General features: G+C 49.9%; 1 protein-coding gene across 1 annotated transcript in view; it reads right to left on the bottom strand.

Annotated features, from left to right (window-relative positions):
* Positions 1-6,301: 6,301 nt before the first annotated feature.
* Positions 6,302-14,438, bottom strand: part of LOC144946572 (uncharacterized) — a 29,269-nt gene continuing 21,132 nt past the window's right edge. Inside the window, exons 6-9 of the mRNA XM_078875586.1 lie at positions 13,553-13,686; positions 11,834-12,344; positions 10,416-10,571; positions 6,302-8,266 (exon numbers count right to left, since the gene is read on the bottom strand). Coding sequence (XP_078731712.1) covers positions 8,197-8,266; positions 10,416-10,571; positions 11,834-12,344; positions 13,553-13,686 — 871 coding nt within the window. The 3' untranslated portion in view covers positions 6,302-8,196. The remainder of the gene's footprint in view (positions 8,267-10,415; positions 10,572-11,833; positions 12,345-13,552; positions 13,687-14,438) is intronic.

Raw genomic sequence — 14,438 nt, 5'->3', positions numbered from 1 at the left:
GTAGTGAGGGTTGTGAGTTGACGCCGAGGAGGGGGGAGGAGGCGCCTCGCCCCCCATGTGGAGTGACGTCACCCGCTAATTATTATTAATGGAGGGGATTATCCATTTGGAAGACGTCACCTCTTCATGATTATTAATGCGGGGGACTGTTCGATGTGGAGTGACGTCACGCGCGGGACACACAGACATTATTGGCTCATTATCGTCGTGAATGTTAATGAATACACAAGTTTGATTAAGCAAAGTAAGTTTTAACTTACGTGCCCATACTCTTTGGTTCTTTCGGTAAAGTCACGTAGGTAGAAATAAAATAAAATTTAAAAAATCACGACGTTTCGATCGCAACACAAGCGATCTTCATCAGGTGGAACAACCACAGCATTCTAAAACAAATCTGGCCGTAAAATTTGATTTAAAGCTTTCGTGACTGCAGGGATTCATCTTATTGGTTCTTTCGGTAAAGCCACCTAGAAGGGAAATAGTAAAATAATAAAAATGAAACATCATAAAATTCTCACGACGTTTCGGCCACAACGCAAGCAGCCGTCCTCAGGTGAAGAACAGGTCTGTCGGAAAGACAGCGTCTGAATGAACACCACCAAGCTTGGCAGCGTATATTTAAGCTGGGTTAGAGGAGGAAGGGCGCGTTGACAAAGGAATTTGCACAACCAGGAAGGGCATCTCGCACCCCCACGGGGGGCGGGCATGAACCCCCAGGGTTACGAACCACTGGCATAGAGAGAGAGAGAGACGTGGAGAGCGCGCGTGCACGTTCGGATTAAACTCGGAACCCAATTTTATCTGCTTAGAAACTAACGAGGCTAGCTTGGTGGATTGCTTTATGCAGATATGCAGATAAAAGGGTAAAAAAACAATTATCATATTTTTACTGGCAAATGAGGTTCCCATGGTGTTTATGCAGGCTAGTTTGTATGTTTTTTCCCCCTTTAATAAAGAGATTCGAAAGCACTACTCCGCGTGCTGAAATTAGAAACACTGTGTTTCCTGGTTCAAATATAGATTTGTATTTACCCTCCGCTCTCTAGAACCCGATGAGTGCTGCTGCTGTGCGGACGGGTAATTAAACCTTATGGCGGGACCCCGGGGTCCCGAATAAACGGAAGTGAAAATCGTAAAAAAAAAATATGTTTGGCGACTCCGTCTCACCGCGCACATGACCGCCGCGAGCCACGTGGCGCGGATCATTCTGTTGTCACGTCGTGTCCAAGCGCAGCAGCGACGACGAATGCGCAGAAGAAACACAACTTTGAAACTTTTATTCACGCATCGTGTAGAGCTCTTCGAGAGGAACAGATCTCCGTGTCGTTCGCCTTCAACAGACATAAAAAATTTAACCTATAAAAACTAAGTTTTTCACTATAAATCCTTTATATGCTTGGCATCTGTTTTATTTTATTATTCATTTCTGTTTTTCTTGAGTAAGAGTTTCATTTCCCACCCAGCCCCTCCCCACCCTCCCCTACCAACCCAGCCCCATCCAGCCCCTCTCCACCTTCCCCTCCCCACCCAGCCCCTCCCTGCACGACGGACGGACGGACACAATAATCCCCTGTGGGCTGGTGTAACCAGGAGATTCCTACCAGTAAGAGGTCCAGCTCACAGTGGAATGTGTGTCATTCTCATCACGAGTGGCTTTTGACATCTGAATCTGAACGAAGTTTCTCGGGTCAAGGTGTCTGCCATTTCCATTGTCAGTTCTTCGCTAGTAAATGAAATTCCAGATTATTACCATGGCGGGAAACGTATACCGTAGGACTCACACTATTGGCTTCCCACGAATTTATCATTATTTTTATTGGCCACGGAGGGATAATGATTGATCATGCTTGATGATGCAATGCTGGTCGTGGTTACTGTGGGGGGAATGGTGGCGTAGCGGTTAGCACCTATGCTGCGCTCCGAACCTGGCGACCCGGGTTCGATTCCCTCTTACGGCCAACACCCAGTGACGATTATCTGAACCGGTCCTTGGGCCTCCCCTAGGTCGACTCAGCATCACATGAGTACCTGGTTCGGTGTGTAAACATCGCCACTCGGGAGACAAAGGTGACCGGGCGTGGTGCTGGCCAATCACCGTCTCGTGTGCTGTTCCGGCTTACATAGATGCTCGCCCCATGGTGGTGTTGTGGGTGGTGTTGTGGGTGGTGTTGTGGGTGGTGTTGTGAGTGGTGTTGTGAGTGGTGTTGTGGGTGGTGTTGTGAGTGGTGTTGTGGGTGGTGTTGTGAGTGGTGTTGTGAGTGGTGTTGTGGGTGGTGTTGTGAGTGGTGTTGTGGGTGGTGTTGTGAGTGGTGTTGTGAGTGGTGTTGTGGGTGGTGTTGTGAGTGGTGTTGTGAGTGGTGTTGTGAGTGGTGTTGTGAGTGGTGTTGTGGGTGGTGTTGTGAGTGGTGTTGTGAGTGGTGTTGTGGGTGGTGTTGTGGGTGGTGTTGGTGGTGTTGGTGTTGGTGGTGTTGGTGTTGTTGGTGGTGGTGTTGTTGGTGGTGGTGTTGGTGGTGTTGGTGTTGTGGGTGGTGTTGTTGTTGGTGTTGTTGGTGTTGTTGTTGGTGTTGTTGGTGGTGGTGTTGTTGGTGTTGTTGGTGGTGGTGGTGTTGGTGGTGGTGTTGGGGGTGTTGGTGGTGTTGGTGGTGGTGTTGGTGGTGGTGGGGTTGTTGTTGGTGTTGGTGGTGTTGGTGGTGTTGTTGGTGGTGTTGGTGGTGGTGTTGGTGGTGGTGGTGGTGTTGTTGGTGTTGGTGGTGGTTGGTGGTGGTTGTGATGATGATGATAATAGTTGGGATGCTGACGTTGGTGAAGATGGCAATGATGGTGATGGTGGTGGTGAAGATGACATCGATGATAATGATCAACATGGTAGCAATGGTGGTGACGATAGCCATTAGGATGATGATGTCAGTGGCAATGATGATCGGATTGATAATGATTATCTTGATGATGATGATGATATGCTGAATCGACGTTCATCCAGGAATTGAACTCATAACCTCTAGTTTGTAAGTCAGGAGTTTGAACCACAGCATGACCCGGTAGGATCATTAAAATATATATGAAGAGAAGAGATACATTAAGAAGGTGCATTACCCGAAACGTCGCCTATATATTTTGTTTCCTCTTCAGGGCAGTGTTGTGGACGAATTCGTTTTATTTTATTTTATCTTCCGATCCAGTTCTGGTTTTCGTGTCGTTCCGTAGGTTGACGGGTTCAATTGTTGCGATGGAAAATACGTGTTGCGTAATGCCCGGGCGCATTGAGAAAACCGGCGGTGGGTAGGAAGAAAAACGCGGCCTGGAGTTCCCTGGACTGGAGTTTCTGGTTTTGTAAATAAATGCGCGGACTTTGTCGCGCTTTAACTACGCAAGAAACGTGTGTTCTTATTGCTTTTTTTTGTTTCACTGCCGCGCCCGGAGATCGAACTATTACACAATGGAAGCATGAATATGCTCGCGTTACGATGAAGCGACCTGTTAAAATATCAACTCGGTACATTAACTCGATTTCGGTTTCATCCGTTCAAATCAAACTTAATCCCGGCCAAAACAACCACTTCATCACTGTCCTTCCGACTCGGTTTTCCGAATAAGCTCCCAGCACTTGGAGCGAAACGTCGGTCATCGTGCCGAGAAGAGATGTACGGCGCAACCGCGAGGACATCCCAGCAGCAACCTGCTTTTTTAAATCCTTTATATTAAGTTCGCTTGCTTGCTTAGGACCGTGCAAATCTTTAGGTCGTTTTTTAACTCACTTCCCGTGATCCAATCGAGCTGACATTTTGCACACAGACTCGTTGTGCGTGACAATGCATTTTCGTGAAAAAAATCCTAAATTTTACACTGTTTATGGAATTGTTTTAAATATTTAATTACCAATTGTTTAATGCTGCCACAGGACGAGAGGACTCTAGCCACCCCGATGCCACGCATATAAAGGATTTATAGTGAAAAACTTTGTTTTTACGGGTTTACTTGTTATTGTTGATGTAATAACATCATACTATTACGTAGAGAAAAAAAAAGCGTGCGCTGACCTCTGTACGGTAAAACTTCGATCCACCAAATCCGGGCACCTTGAGCGTAGCGAGGGCAGAGCAGCGCTCAATGGGTGGTGAGTTAGGGCTCGTCTGAACACACTCATGTAACTTTCTCTTGCATTTCCGTCTGTGCCGGGTTTGTTTTCCCTAATTAGTTTTAGCGACAAGGGGTTCATCCCACTGGGATTGTCCAGTGAAGCGCTGTAGGGGAGGCTTCGTGCGAATGACGCTGGATATAAAACGGAGTTTTACTTGGTTTAACATGTCGGCTTTCGCGATCAATATTGTCCATGATGGAGGTTTTTGTAAATGTTTCTAAATTGCGTGGGTTTACTCTCCAGCACACCGGTGTGCTGCTGTACTAGTAACGAATTGGCTACGTTTTGTTTACGTGACAAACCTTGATAATTGGCTGCGTTGGGTAGTACCAGGTTGAACGACACGTTCATATTTACTCGATCTACCCCAAAAAACCTCGATTATGAGTGGTACTTTCTGAGCTGATGTTAACCACGTGGATCAATGCTCGGCTACACGTGCTTGCCAGTCGAAGTGAATTTCCGCTCAAAATGAGAATTGCGGCAATGCCCGAAACGTCACACATTGTTAATATATTGTTTTAAAACGTGTTTCCCTTTGTAAGGCCACAGTGTCGTTAACAAATGCGTGTTCTCGTTGGCTGTGCGTGCGCGACCACTACCAACGCCGCAGGAGTAGAGTCACCAAATGATGTTTAATTTGTAAAAAATATGTTTCTACCCTTTCTGGTAATAAAACAGTTGTGTTAAGATACTCCTTTGGTTATTTCGGTAAAGTCACGTGGGTAGAAAAACAATAGATCACGACGTTTCGATCGCAACACAAGCGATCGTCATCAGGTGGGACAACTGCAGCGAGAAAAAACTGATTCTTTTTTGTTGTTGCGATAGAAACGTCGTGATTTATTTAAATTGTTTTACCCACGTGACTTTTACCGAAAGAACCAAAGAGGATGGATTCCTGCAGCCACGAAAGCTTCAAATCAAGTGTGTTAAGATGTTAAAACACCAAACAGAAACCTTTGGCAAGGAATCATCTCTGCATTAACCACACACATACTTGTGGTGAACATGCAAACACAAGACTAAGCAAACACTACCAGAGCGCGTTTCGTCGTTTGCATGTTCATCACAAGTCCGTGTGTGGTTAATGCAGAACAAGATTCCTCGCAACAGGTCTCTCTTTGGTGTTTTTAACATCTTAACACACCCGTGTTATTGCCAGAAAGGGCGAAATCAATTTTTATACAGATAGTCCCCGAGTTACGATGGTCCGATCTTACGATATTATCGATCTTACGATGGCGATAGCGATACGACAAAATGTATGTTAAATATTTTTTTTATAGCAGATAGGATTGTTTTCCTGAAAAAACGTTATATTCAATCGGAGTTCATAGGGGTAGGCTAAGAATTTACCTTGTTTTTTACTTTACATGTTACTGTGCAATACAGTATTGTAATTCATAAATACATAGAGTATATAGTTTATACAGTACGGTACTGTAAATTGCTCTGTTTTGCTAAATTATCACCATTCTTTAAGACTCCTGGGTAGGCTAGGCCATCTTCGACTTACGATATTTTCGACTCACGATGGGGTCGTCGTAACGCATCTCCATCGTAAGTAGAGGACTGCCTGTATTATGATACTGAAAAGAAAGGTCCCATAGTGTTTTCTTGAGCCAGAGGACGTCGAAATTCCACATTGCTATGGCGGGGAGGCGGTGGGGGAAGTCAACCCCATCGGACAACCACCGTTGACTTCCCCCAAAGAGTTATGCGACTCGTTGTATCGACCCCGGAGGGATGATGGATTTGAACTTGCGCAACCTCGTGACCAATTCGCGTGGCGATCTCGATTCGACGAGCGCATTTGGTTATGTACGGTGCGAAAGAAGTTCAACACACATACTGCACACATACATACAGACATACATAGATACATATGCTGGCATTTATGCATCTTCATCTTCAATCCGAACCGGATGCAATAACTTCATTCAACTTTTAATGACATCATCGTCTTCATCATACATCAACAAGATTAGCCATGAATAATCAATAAATCCACTGCTGAATGAAAGAGTCCACGTGACATTTTTTTCGTACAAAGATATTATTTATTCCATCATCAGCACATTTAATTTACAAAAAAATTAACTCAAGAGCTTTGAGCATGACATAAATTACCACTGCTTTCTCTTAAATACGTTACTTAAACTCACGTGTATTGTATATTTTTAAAAAAATTCTCCCACTGGCAGTGTTTGTTATACAGCTAAATATTATAATACTGGGGACTGCGTAAATTGCATGTAACAGCCTCCATACCGCACCCGTTCCAACACTTGCTTGCAAACGAGAGTCCTATACTCAGACATTAGTCCCAACACTCTGATTCAGCAGTAGCAACACTGAGATGCCTTGCTTGTGCCCCTTATTACCGCATTCTCAGGGCTAGAAGACGCACCGTTTGTTTTAAATAAACGGAGTGGTGGCGCAACGGTTAGCGCGCGTCCCTCCGAACCCGGTGAGCCGAGTTCGATTGCCGCTCACGGCCAACACCGGTGGCGATTATCTGAACCTGTCCTGGGCCTCCCCTAGGTCGACTCAGCCTCAAATTAGTACCTGGTGCGATGTGTAAACATCGCCACTGGGGAGACAAAGGCGGCCAGGCGTGGTGCTGGCCACCCATCGGCCTTCATAGGTGCTTGCTAACAGCACTTGCCCCAACAGCCTGTTAAGGCTATACGGGGAATCGTTATCTTTGTGTTTCTATTGAAAATTGGACTCTACCACAAAGGTCAGGGTGTTAAAGTGCGTTTGTTCCGATTTAACAATGAACAACGCCACGCAATCATTTGTCTTCTCAACCATTGTCTCAATCGTGGACTCTCGTTATGAGCATTGACCTTATACTTTGACCAACACTAGGCTTTTGTCATCTTGTACCTGCACGTGTGCACGTGTGTGTGTGTGTGGCAGATGGGTGTGTGTGTGTGGGGGGGGAGCGGCAGTGCAGAGGTGATGAAGTGGTTAGCGTGCTGCGCTATGAACCCGGCCTCCCGAGTTCGATTCCCGCTCAGGGCCAACACCCGCCGACGAATATCTGAACCGGTTCGACTCGGCCTCAAACGAGTACCTGGTACGGTGTTTAAACATCGCCACGAGAGAGACAAAGGCAACCGGGCGTGGTGCTGGCCACCCACCCCCTCGTGTGTCGTACCGGCATTCATAGGTGCCACTCGCTAACAGCACTTGCCCCAATAGTCTGTTAAGGCTACACGGGGTGCCTTTGTCTGTGCTATGTATGTGTATGTCAGCGTGTCCGTGTGTGTGTGTGTACCCTTGCGTGTCTGTGCGAGCATGTATGTGTTTCCTTCAGAGGTGTGCTCGCTAACAGCACTTGCCCTGATAGTCTGTAGATCTATACGGGAGATCTTTGTGTTTGTCCAGTGTTGTGTATGAGACAAATATACACAGATGTCACGAAGGAACTCAATAATCCAAACCTACATAACGGTTTATACGTTCACACATATATATACAACATATATAAATAACAGTATTTAACATTACGTGGTGTGTGTCTATCTATGTTCATATGTGGGGGCTATCATCTCCCTCCACTTATCTCCATAAAAGATAACGGCTGGAAAGGCCACATTCCAATGAGAGCCACCGGTGTTTGTCCACGCACACACACACACGTACACACGCGCACGCACACACACGTGTGCACACGCGTGCTTGCGTACACACACACGCACACACACACACACGCACGTGTACACACGTGTGCTTGCGTGTGCACACGCACACACACACATACACACGCGCACGAACACACACACGCGCACGCACACACACACGTGCACACACGCGTGCTTGCGTACACACACACGCACACACATTGAAATGCGGTTGACCCTAAGATATGGCTCCTGGTTGCATACTGGGGATCGCGTGAATCGCCGACATGGACCGGGGCTTGCTTGGCTGAGCGTCTTCAGTAGGAGTCGTGAATTGCACTTGGGCAGTGTTTTTGTCTCTCTTCCTCTCTCTCTTCACACGGCGTCTCGAGATCTTCCTCTGTCTCTCTCTATCTCTCCTCTTTAGTTGCGACCATCGCGGTATTTCCCGGTCAGCGACTCCAGGTCCATGTCTCTCCTCCTTTTCGACCGCCTGCTGGAAAGAACACAGTGAAGGAAATTCATTAGGAAGAAGAATACGAAGAATAATAATACTAAGAAGTAGAAAACGAAGATGAATACTAAGAAGAATAATACGAAGATGAAGAATAAGAATAAGAAAAGAAGAAGAAAAAAGAAGAGAAAACGAAGACGAAAAAGACGAAAAAGAAAAAAGGAAGAAAAGAAAAAGTAGAAAAACATCGCTCCGTAAATCGATTAATCGAGTTATGAACCGCGTGAACACTCACGACACCAGCATAGAGTCAAATTTACAAGAGCAATCTGGCAGTGGTTGAAAGCAACGGTGACCGCGGCTGCTACTGTGCATGTGGATAGGTGCTCGCTAACAGCACTTGCCCCAGCAGTCTGTGAAGGCTATAATGGGGGGGGGGGAGGACCTTTATCTTTGTGTGTGTGTGTAATATCCCAGTGGAGCAATTTGCGGTGTACAGTAATTTCGTAATTTGGCAAAACTTTGAGTCTGATGCTGTCACGCGATGGACTACTTTTGCGAATGACGTCATGGGGGTTGGTGGGGGGGGGGTGGTGGGTGGGGGGGGATGGTGGGTGGGGGGGATGGTGGGAGGGGGGGATGGTGGGTGGGGGGGGTGAAGGTCTTTAACGTCCCTCTGTGAAGCAGAGTAGGCACGCTGTGATATAACGGCCGATGACGCCCGCGATGACAACGAGTGTGGCCGCGTGATTCGAGCCGCTATGGTGTGCCTCTGCGCCACTGCCAACGCAATATCGACAAAGAACGAGTCGTGAAAGCAGACTCTCAAGTGCGCTATATTCAATGCTTTAAAAACATTATACAAGGTCCCGCATTATATTAGGCTAAATGATAAAAGTCGATTTCGTCGAAGCGTGTTGAACGATATTTGCGGGAGCATGTAAGAAAGTCGTTCTGCGACGTCATCTTCCCCCACCCCACCCCCCCGGGCCGGGTTCTCCCACGCACAGAGCGATGGACTGCGAGCTGCGGTGATGATGACCGGATATTCGGGGGAATCGCCATCGTCATCGCCGTGTTCTATGCGGGCGGGGGCTCTTATCGCGTGAACAACGGGGTCGGCTTCAAAAGCCATCACTGCCGCACTCACTCCCCACCCCCACTCGCCTCCCACCCACCCACTTCGATAGCCATCAACCCTTGGACTCGACGCAACGCCCAGTTTCCATTGCTCACTGTGACCACGTAAATGGGTTTTTTTTTACTTACGTCACGGGTGATAAACTAGATAACTTTTTTTGCCTTTTACCCGAAAGATGTTTACTTTGTGGGACGTGCAGCTGAGTGAATCTACGGCCCTTCCGTGACGCGCACTCTCCCCTGGCCAACGCCGAACGACCGAACGACCGACCGATCGATCGAATTTATTCCTTGCAACCTGGTCGTGACATGTCACGTTCCACCGGTCGATTGCATCTCCCGCAGCCCTCGAATCCGCTCGTCCACGCCGCCACTGGCAGAAGGACCCTGGGTAGCTCTGGAGAGCCTTTCTCAAGGCTGCTTTGGGCCTACTCCCGGAATAATCGGGAGTAACCCACACTCTAACCCACACCGCACTTGACCGGCCGATCAACTAACTGCAGTGCGTTCCTTTGCACTGGCGTGGTGAAAAGACACGGCGATTTCAAGAAACTTGCACCGCTCTTTCAACTGGAATTGTACCGATGCCATCCGGGGGTGCTGCTAACCCGCGACGCCGCTGTAGTAGCACCACCGCGGTAGTTTGAATGACTTTGCCACGAGATTTTGTTGTTCGTGGTTCCTCACTGCAATGTCACGCGCTCTGTGCATTGCGCGTCCTCGCTGCGCAAGGCACCAGGTCCACATTCCGATCAGCTGTCACCACGGGACGGTGAACAAAGGCTGCGGAGCCCCTGTGCGTACAGATTGTGACGCACAGGGGACACCTGCTACTCGGTTTGGAAGGGGGGGGGGGTGCGACGGTGGGGGGGGGGGGCGTCAGCTGGTGGGGGAGGGGGTCCCCTTTGCAGGCTCTTTTTTAAGGGCCGCAGTCTGATTTACGCTCGTGTGAGTGGCTATTGTCGTTGTTGTCATTAGTGCTGTGGCTTTCATTCTGAGATTCACGACCGATATTCCTCCGTCTCGTCCCGTTTTGCGGGATGCTCACCTGAAGAGGATGGAGGTGACGGCGCAGACGATGAGGGCCAGGCACGAGATGACCAGGGCGGCCAGGGCGATGGTCCTCGTGTGGAGGTTAGTCTCCTCCTTTGTGACGGGCAGAATCACCGACTCGCACCTCATGCCCATGTAGCCTGCGTGACATCTGTACGCATGAGAGGGGGGGGGCAAGGGACAGAGAGGGCTGTTAGGTGTCGGTCACGCACAGTTATACAGGGTGCTTCAAAAAATTGTGAAACTTATAGGGGCCTATCGTTTTGAATGGAAAAAGAACGGATAATACGCCGTGACATGATAACAAGTGTAATGTTGATAGCTTCAAAAAGTCAAAGAGTCTCCACTTGTTGGCCATCATTGTCAACGCGCGCCTCGAATCTTCCCCAGGTGGTCTCCAGAGCAAATTCTCAGAAGTGTTAAAAACAATTTAAATGCCCCAAAATACGTGGGACTTTGGGCCAACGGTTGTATACACGTACCAACGTTATAGGCTAACGTTGGGCAAACGTTGAGCCAACAACGTTCAGCCAGAAACTGCAATGGCGTGAGCCAGAAATTGCACGGGACCCACCCTTCCCCATCTACCCACATACACACACAATCGTGAACGATACACAAAATAATACCACGTTCATAACACAGAGCCATTGGGCAAGCCACCGCTGGTTGAACCACTGTCCGCGCCGCGTGGCACGCGATTGTACTTTGACAATCCGCCGGTCAGTGCGCGTGGGTGTAGGCTAAGGGAGCATAGATGCGGTCGAACCAGGGGGTATGCAAGTAGAGTACAACATCGACGGATCTCGCTGCGCCTCCAATCGCGCCCCTGTTTGTGCGAGGTGGACAAAGCCATCCGAGTGCCGCACCAAGCCAGGCTCGAAGCCTTCCGAGATCACACGAGATCACGTGGCGTATTCCCCGTCGTGTACGCATGTTGAACTTCTTTCGCGCCGTACGTAGCCGACTGTGCCAATCAGAGGCTTTGCAGAGCGCTACTTGTATACGCAGGCCGATTTCCAATAATGCCGTGCATATTCGATTGTGCGTTGCTGGATGATTGCCTCACCACCGAAACGTGCATGCATGCATGGAGCCAATGTTGTCCCGTTTATCAATCACGTCGTCCCATTTACCAATTTGACATTGATGATAAATCATCGACATTGATGATAACTCGTCAATATCACCAACATGGTCATTACGATTACGCACCAGGAGCATGCTCATCATCAAGCAGCAGTAATATCAACAGCCGCAAAATCATAACCAACAATAACCACCAACATCATCAGCAGGAGCAGCGACACCACCATCACCACTACCATGGCTTCGCACAACGACCACCACCGCCGTCAAGCCTCATCCTCCAATCACGCGACCCGAGCGCCTTTGTCTCTCCCCTCTACTTACATGCATTGGGGCTCCTGCAGCGCATCGGCGAAGCGGCACGTGCCCTGTACGCAGTAGTCCTTATCGGGGCATTCCGAGAAATGCCCACGCGTCTGGCTCTCGCCCTTCGGCTGCTCCTCCTCCGTCTTCTTCTTCTTCTTCCCGTCGTTTGACTTCTTCTTCCCCTTGCCCTTCTTATTCCCCTTGCCCTTCTTTTTCCCCTCGCCCGTCTTCTTGCCCTTCGCGACGGGAGGCTTGCTCGGCAGCGTGGGACCCGCGCGCACGGCCGCCATCAGGTGCTCCGTTTCAAAACGCCCTTCGGACGCGCCGCTCATCTCGTAGTCAACGTCCTCCTCGTCGCTGAAGTTTTCATCGTCGTAGTCGCTGTAGTCTTCGTCGTCTTCGGGGAGAGGGCGCGGAGATAATTCGTGGCCAGGGGGTGGCGAGGTGACGGCGGGAGGACTCTCCTCTGGCCGGGTCGCGACGGTGCCGGCTCTCGGGGGAAGATCATTGTCGGTTCTGCTCAGCACAACTGGAAGACAGGGGTGGGGGTGGGGGGGGGGGGAGATTCGTCATTTTGAGTATCATCAGCAGCAGCAGCCAGCGCCTCCAACAATTGCCCGAGCTCCGCGATCCTCTCCATGTCCCGAAGCTTTTCGGGCAATGTTCTAAGCGTTTACCATCAGCAGCAGTGCCCCTCATTTCGTGATCTCTGCATCTTAGCGGTGGTAAAAAAAATCGTGCAGACGCAAAGCTTTGAAGCGCCCCCCCCCCCCCCCCGTTCTCTTATCGTCAACGCTTTGTCGCAGCCCTCGCCGGAGTTTCTGAACGCACACTCGCGGGTGTTCCATTTCACGCCCACGATCGTGCCGGTGCTTGTAACGAAGCACAACGCTCACACGAAACTGGTTTGTGTCTCGGTGCGCGCGCGCGCGCGTCTGTGTCTTTGTGCGGCTGCATCTGCCCGCGGGTGTCTCGTGCGAGCGCGCGCGAGCGAATGCGTTACGAGCACTCGCGAAACAGCGCTAGCCCCCAACAGTCTGTTGAGGCTATACGGGGGATCTTTGTCTATGCCGCACGTATGTGTCGTCCGTGTGTAACGTATGTGTGTGTCGTTCCGTGTGTACCGTGGGGAGCGGTAGTGTAGCGGTGAACGCTACGCTGCGCTATAAACCCGGCGACCCGAGTTCGATTCCCGCTCACGGCCAACACCAACAGTGACGATTATTTGAACCGGTCCTATACCTCCCTTAGGTCGACTCAGCCTCAAATGAGTACCTGGTGCGGTGTGTAAACATCGCCACTGGGGAGACAAAGGCGACCGGGCGTGGTGCTGGCCACCCACCCCGTCGTGTTCCGTTCCGGCCTTTATAGGTGCTACTCGCTAACAGCACTTGCCCCTGCAGTCTGTTAAGGCTACACGGGGGATCTTTGTCTTTTTTGTGTAATTGGAGCGGCGGCGCAGCAGTTGGCGCACCGCGCCGCGTGCATACATCCGGTGGTCTCGATCCAATTCCCGACCACGACTAACGCCGAAACACCGATCACTTCTGAAGCCGTTCTGTGCCTCCCTTAGGTCCACTCAGCCTTAAGCGACAACTCCACACTCTGCATAGACATCGGCACCAGTGAGGCAAACGCTGCCCGCACCGCACCGTCGCCCGGTCCGACCTTAACAGGTGCTCGCTAACAGCACTTGCCCCCAACAGCATGTTTGTCCGCGCGTAGTTGAAAACTCACCCGCAACGGAGAGAATCCAGACGAGAAGCGCGAGCGAAGTTTGCGTCTTCATCGTGAGTCTGAGCGTCAGTGAGAAGTGGAACTGCGAGCGATCGGTCTCCGCGTGCGCACCCACTTTGCTCTTGCGCTCGACACTGGCGAATAGAGGGAATGCACCCTGGGCCCTCCTTATATACACACACATCGGCCGTCGCCACCGCCTTTGCGTGGCGCTATCCGTGAGTAAGCTTCCCCCCTCCCACTCATCCTCTCTCCTCCTCCCCCTCCTCCCCCTTCTTATTTTTTTTCATTCCGCCTACGCCCCACCGGTACTCCCTCTCCTCCCGTATCGGTGATGCTGTTGGTGCTGTTCGTACAGCTGTTGCTAAAGTACAAGTGCAGTAGTAAGTAGTACCGTGATCCCGCCAACACACGTGCAGTAAACAAGGGCTGCATTGATATCTGTGCAATTATATATAAAGGTGTACAACCAAAAGTAGTCAGAAGGCTGATCAATACCAGAACGAGGACATTAATGTTGATGAATGTGGAAATCCCCCCCCTCCCCGCCCACTGAATCAGGACCTCGCTAACGGAGACGAAGATCGTCAACAATTAGCTGCCTCCGCTATGAAACGTGACCCCCCGCCCCGCCACCACCAGCTGGCCCGGGTTCGCTGCCACGATCGATGTATAACGCACAGGTAACGGCTATGCGTAGCCTTGCGTAGACTTAATAGGCGACGTTTCGGGCTATGGGCCCCCTTTCACAACACAGAGATTGCCATAGAGAGGCCACTCGAAACATGATAGGCGACACCATTGGAACCTCATTTGCCAGTAAAAAATATGATTATTGTTTTTTTACCCTTCTATCTGGCAACTCCTTGTAAAAAGGTGTCAGTTT

Source organism: Lampetra fluviatilis, chromosome 41, assembly GCF_964198595.1.
Source record: "Lampetra fluviatilis chromosome 41, kcLamFluv1.1, whole genome shotgun sequence".
Classification (NCBI taxonomy): Eukaryota; Metazoa; Chordata; class Hyperoartia; order Petromyzontiformes; family Petromyzontidae; genus Lampetra; species Lampetra fluviatilis.
This window is presented reverse-complemented; position numbering and strand designations above follow the sequence as displayed.